We start from the raw sequence: 6371 nt of genomic DNA, 5'->3' as shown, positions 1-6371 counted from the left end.
TTTTATGCAGATCCAAAAATTATGGCAGATCGTGGGAGTTTCTATTGCATGCGTGCAAATTTTGGATAATATTTTCGTTTCCACGGCATGCGCGCAAAAAAATGGATGACATGAGTAACGCAGAGCATAATTTCTTATACTAAGTCGCATAAATGCTTACATTGTCTAGCATAATTGATAAAAAACCTAATATCACTTCAACTAACAGCCCCCACGGGAATTAGAGACAGTTTTATGGCAAACGTAAAAATTGTATTCATCATCGTAAAAATCATCACTAGAATGCATAAATAGTCTAAGTAGCAGGCATAAAACATAATCATCGATGGCATAAACATGAATTGGATAGTTCGTCGCCGGAGGACGATCCCGAGGCCGCCAGATCAAAGGATACCTCAAAGGTCATTGGATCGAAGGTGGTCGTTGTCGGAGGATGCCTGAGATGCACCGCATCGAAGGAGATCGTTGTCTTCAGATACCACCACGGACGGTCACCACAACCATCACCGCTCACATCTCGGAAGGTTGTTGCCAGCGCCACCGATCGTGCCTCGGGAGGTCGCGGTCGCCGCCACCGCTAGCGCCTTGGGCGAACTTGGCTACCACCGCTCGCGCCTAGGGTAGTCATGGCCGCCGCGACGCTCACGTCTAGGGCCGCCACTTGCCGGCATCGCCTGGGGCCACCGCTCGTGCCTCACACCTCCATTCGCCACTTGCCTCTCGCGTCGCAGGAAGCTATCATCGACGTCCGGCCGCCACTCTCACCTCACACGGTTGCAACCGCTGCCAGGCCCCAAAACCCTAATCCCTAGGGGTTTGGGGTGTTTTTATAGATGCCCGGACCTGGTCTGGCTCAACCGGATGACGTGTATGGCCTAGGCTTCCTCTAGCTATGGGAAGCTCAGGTATTTAGATATATAAACTATATATATAGTGGTCTTATCCTAGTACTAACAACTCCAATATATGTTTGGTAACTTTTCAAATTCAAAAACTGGTCTAGAAATATATTGGTTTAGAAGACAAGCAAAAGTTGGCTAGGCCGCTAGACCGGGTTTTACGAGGAAAGCCAGCCTAACCAGGTCTAGAAGATAGTCTGTCCAATTTTGCATTAAGAAGTCGCCCTGCCTATATTTTAGGGATTGTCTAGCCAAATTTGGTGACCTGGCCTGATTGGGTTGGGGACCTGGCCTGACCGATTCCAAGCAAGGACAATATCTGGTCTTTGTTCTAATTTTACAAGTCAACAACTACAAAAAGACCTCTAAGCCTCTGCTTGGGCTTGGGCATATAATGTCATTAGCTTCTATGAATATCCTTGCATGCATGCTTCAAATCTATTCATAATGGCCAAGAATACAATTTGACCACAATGTGACTTTCCCAAAGTGAATATCCTCTACAAAACGCATGACATTAAGAGTTCAACGAAAACACAAAACAGAGAGAAAACATAGATTATGCCTCAAAAAGGAAATTATATCTTTAGGGATGATTTGTCTAACTGCCTTCATTTGTCTCATTTTGGCATGCATCTTCCTTTATTTCTCTCTATACAATCTATTATTCACCCCTTCAATTTCTCTTTCTTTCATTCCAACATGTGTAGATTATCACCAAAAGGATATGTCGATCATTATCCTTGGAAACATTGTTTATGTTTTACATTTTTTCTTGTTCTAAGCTATGAGATGTTTTGACTTACTATATATATATATATATATTTCTCTCATATATGATAAAACATGATTCTAGAAAAACAAAAATATCGTATAATATAAAATTTAAAGATCTAATCTCTACTACTATAAAGCACTAGTTTTCACCGTCGTCATGGGTCAACACTTTTGCAAAAAACCTTATTTTTGTTTGTAATCAACCTATGGTACAAACCTCCCCATCCCTCCCTCCGACTCTCGTTCCTGCGCTCCAAACCCTAGGTCCATTCGCGACGGCGATGGACTACCAATGCCAACTCTATGCTTGGCTTGTTTTGGGCTTTTGTCGTGTTGAAAGGGAAATGTGCTATATCCCATTTCTACATTAGTTTTGGTGATTAATCATCAATACAACATTGCAATATAAACGGTTTGTTAAGCGTATGAGTGTAGGTTCATAAGAGGCAAATTGATGGATTCAATGCAAGAATTGGCTTAAACCTAGGCTTAAAAGGGCAAAACTTGGATAAGGTGATCTATGACTAGTTCACAGGTTCGAATAAGTTCTAAATGCTCTTAGGAACCTAATTGAGCACCTTAGAGAGTTCAGAAGTTCAAATTTTGGAAAACGTGCACTTGGAGCCTAGTTTGAGCCAAAACATAAATCTGAGTTGGATGATGCAAGAAGTTGAAGAACTATGACTTAGACTAGTTGGACAGACTCTAGAAATGTTTGTCTAAGTTATAGGGATGCTCTCAAGGACAACTGAATCAAGTTGCAGAAGATTTGCTAGTTTGGACTTGAATTCATCAGGTGTGCAACGTAATGGACTAGTCCATTGGCGCACCAAACCGAGTGCACAGTGAAGGTAGATCAAGCCTTCAAAGGCCTAGTGCACCAGACAAATTCGGTGGTGCACCAAGTCACTTGCATAGAGAAGGCTTAAATGAGGCTTAAGTGTCCTAGTCCACCGAACCAATTGCGCAGAGAGGTATGTTCTTGAAGAGCTAAAGCGCTCGGCAAGTCGGACCAGTCTAGTGTGCACCAGACCCATTGGTCTCACCATCTAGTTTTTGTTCCTATGGATACTTCAATGGCTACATGACGTAGCTGCTGACGTCGCAAGGTCTAGTGGGTCACCGGACCGGTTCGGTGCCACCTGACAAGGCAACTTTCCATTGATTATGCCAGTATACAGGAGGTCTAGTGGAGCACTGGACCTGTACAGTAGAGGTCCGGTGCATCCGAGGTAGGTGCAAATTTTTGGAATCTCACCTAACGACTAATTGGGACTTTTTGGCTATAAATACCCCATTAGCCATCCAAGACAAAACACAGGAGTTGTGGTTTCATTCTCAAATACTTGTGCAACACCTCCAAGCCATTCAAAGATATCCAAGCACCACATTTGAGCAGAAGTGCATAGAGATAGTCTTTCTAGAGTAAAGAGAAGGCTAGTGTGCTTGTGGTCTGCATTTGTGTTCTTGTGCTCCTTTGTTGGTGGTCTTTCGATTGTAAAGGCTAGCAAGAGGCTCCATGTTGTAGAGTGTCTTGCAGAGACTCTGTCTCTCATCATCAAAGATCTGAGGGCTCAAGCTTGATCGTTGGAATCACTTGAGAGGGTTGAAAGAGACCCTGTCCTGAGGGACACCTCAATGGTGATGTAGGTTCTTTGGAATCAAACTCCGGTAAATCAAATTGTGTGTCTCTTTGCGTCTTTGCTTTTGTTGTGTTTTGTTTCTTCCCTCTCCCCTCTAAGTTCTCTTGCTTGGACCTTTCATTCAAAATCACTTGAGTTGCTCCTTATGTTTATTCTGCATCCATTTGAGTAACAAGTGCAAGAGAACTTCTCTCTCCCTACTGCTCCGATTCAATTCTCTCTCGCTCTAGCCTCTAAATTGGGGTCTAGATTTGTTTTAATTGTTGAATTTCTAGTTGTTGTCTATTCACCCTTGGAACTATCACGCGCTGCGTACCTACGGGCAGCGGGTAGCGAGCAGCGACTAGGCAGACCGTGCCTGGGCGAGCATCCACTGAGGCCGTCAGCGGTGGTTCGTAGGCTGGTGCGACACCGAGCCACCGTCCCACTGAGGTCGAAGCACCGAGCGGCGAACATTGGAACACTAGTAGTTGAGCATGTTTGAATAAGGATTAAATCTCTAATGGATTGCCGCACCAACTATGAAGCACCAACTATGAATTGATATTCTATTGATATCTTAGATAGTAGATTGTTTTAAACTCTTTGCTCAAATGGATTGCCAAAGTCAACCATCAAATATGATTATGTGTCGTCGTAAACACGGACATTTTACTATTATAATTTAGATTTTAAAGCGGATGAAGTAGAATAATTTGATTTCTCTGTAGTAGTAGTTTTGGAACAATGCAAATCTAACAGAAATGAATAAGTCGTTTCTCTCTTTTATTAAACAAAGTTAAAAAAATTATGTGGGCCCAAGGCATATTTTTTCAACGGTTGGTTATATATACGTCCAATTCCCTAACTCCCTCGCCATCACTCCCCTGCTCGCTTCGCTTCGCATCATCAAAGACATCTCGCAACGGCAAACAAACATTAGCGCATTGCCAGAAACAGCACGCGCATCCACGGATCGCATTGCGATGTGCCACTGCTCCGAGCCGACACAATGCCACCACCAGGTCCTGCTCCCGCCAACCAAAGCCTGCCCCGCGCTGGGTGACCGCCCGTGGCCGGCGCGGCGCGGCGACGGCGGCGTGGCCATCGAGGTCATCGCTTCCATCCTGCGCCTCGCCGTGCCGATGGTCGGCGCGGGCCTGCTCATGTACATGCGCTCCCTCATCTCCATGCTCTTCCTCGGCAGGCTCGGCCGCCTGCCCCTAGCCGGAGGCTCCCTCGCCCTCGGCTTCGCTAATATCACCGGCTACTCTGTGCTCTCCGGCCTCGCCGCTGGCATGGACCCCGTGTGCGGCCAGGCGTTCGGCGCCGGTCGCACGTCCGTCCTCACCGCCGCGCTCCGCCGCACCGTCGTCCTGCTCCTGGCCGCGTCCGTGCCCATCAGCTTGCTCTGGCTCGCCATGCACCGCGTGCTCGTCGCCACCGGCCAGGACCCCGACATTGCCGCCGCCGCGTACGACTTCATCATGTGCTCCCTCCCCGACCTCGTCGTGCAGTCCTTCCTCCACCCGCTGCGCGTGTACCTCCGCGCGCAGTCCGTCACACTCCCGCTCACGTACGCCGCCGCCGCGGCACTCCTGCTCCACGTCCCAGTCAACTGGCTCCTCGTGCAGAGCCTCCGGCTAGGGATACGCGGCGTCGCGCTCGGCGCCGTTTGCACCAACCTCAACTTCCTGCTGTTCCTTGTGGCTTACGTCTACCTTGCTGGACTAATGCATGGCGATGACGGCGGCAATGGCAAGGCCAACGCGCTGTGCGCGACGCCGGCGTCGCCCGAGGACGACGGCGCTGTCGAGTGGGGGTGCCTGCTAAGGCTCTCCCTGCACAGCTGCATGTCGGTGTGCTTGGAGTGGTGGTGGTACGAGATCATGGTGCTGCTCTGCGGCGTGCTCGTCGACCCCAAGGCGGCGGTCGCCGCGATGGGGATACTGATACAGACCACGTCGCTGCTGTACATCTTCCCGCACTCCCTCAGCTGCGCCGTGTCTACGCGCGTCGGGCACGAGCTCGGCGCGGGCCGGCCGGAGCGCGCGCGCCTCGTGGCCCGCGTCGGGCTCTGTTGCGGTGCCGCGCTCGGGCTCGTGGCGTGCGCCTTCGCGGTGTCCGTGAGGGGCGTGTGGGCGCGGATGTTCACCACCGACGCCGCCATCCTGCGGCTCGCGTCCGCGGCGCTGCCCATACTCGGCGCGGCCGAGCTGGGAAACTGCCCGCAGACGGCCGGCTGTGGCGTGCTGCGCGGCAGCGCGCGGCCCGGAAAGGCGGCGAGGATTAACGTCTACGCCTTCTACGGCGTTGGCATGCCGGCGGCGCTCGCGCTGGCGTTCTGGCCCGCGCGGCTCGACTTCACCGGCATGTGGGTCGGCATGCTCGCTGCGCAGCTCGTGTGCGCGGCTCTGATGCTGCACGCGGTGCAGCGCATGGACTGGACCGAGCAGGCCGTCCGCGCGAGCGTGCTAACCGGCAGCGTCAAAGTCGTCGCCGATGTCAAAAGCGGGCATGCAGACGCGGCCAAAGTAAAGGCGGAGGACGCCATGCTCGTCGTGACCGTGATAACTTGATCGTCACACGGAGGATTCTTAAATATTTTTTCGCTCTGTTCGATCCAGTGGTATTTTTAGCATTTGGAACGATGAAAATATTGGGAGCATTGCATCATCCTTGCTACATAGTTCTTCGCACTTGCTGCATGGAGGTTGCAAACAGCGGCACGAGCACGACGATGTCATGATGTCTGCAGCAAACGTACGTGGACGACACACAAATTTTGGGCCTGTTATTTTTTTTTCAGGTGGATACTACACCTATGCATGCAAGTGGTTTCCAATGCAACTTGCTAATAGTGATTTGACAGTCGACAATTATGCCCATTCATGTGCCTGCAAACATTGATTTGTAGTTCTAGTCTACTGATTTGTCAGGGTTAATTATCTGTCCATTAGGAATGAATCTATGCTGAACCGCAAAAAGATAAAAATGTGTTCAAGGTCATCGAACTTTTCTTGCACGTGCAATAAATAAGTTGTTGTTCTAAAAACTTAAATGATGTTTGGTT

At 49.6% G+C, this 6371-nt stretch overlaps 1 protein-coding gene across 1 annotated transcript; it reads left to right on the top strand.

The window, feature by feature from the left end:
- The first annotated feature begins 4195 nt into the window (after window positions 1–4195).
- Window positions 4196–5965, top strand: LOC100382626 (uncharacterized). Its single transcript, NM_001175350.2, has one exon. The coding sequence runs from the start codon at window positions 4285–4287 to the stop codon at window positions 5875–5877; it is 1593 nt and encodes a 530-aa protein (NP_001168821.2). The 5' UTR covers window positions 4196–4284; the 3' UTR covers window positions 5878–5965.
- Window positions 5966–6371: the final 406 nt, after the last annotated feature.

Source organism: Zea mays, chromosome 1, assembly GCF_902167145.1.
Source record: "Zea mays cultivar B73 chromosome 1, Zm-B73-REFERENCE-NAM-5.0, whole genome shotgun sequence".
Classification (NCBI taxonomy): Eukaryota; Viridiplantae; Streptophyta; class Magnoliopsida; order Poales; family Poaceae; genus Zea; species Zea mays.
Note: the sequence above shows the minus strand (reverse complement) of the source record. Positions and strands in the feature narration are given on the sequence as shown.

Coding starts and splice junctions, on each gene's coding strand:
- LOC100382626 (NM_001175350.2), top strand. CDS start 4,285: ATGTGCCACTGCTCCGAGCCGACACAATGCCACCACCAGGTCCTGCTC.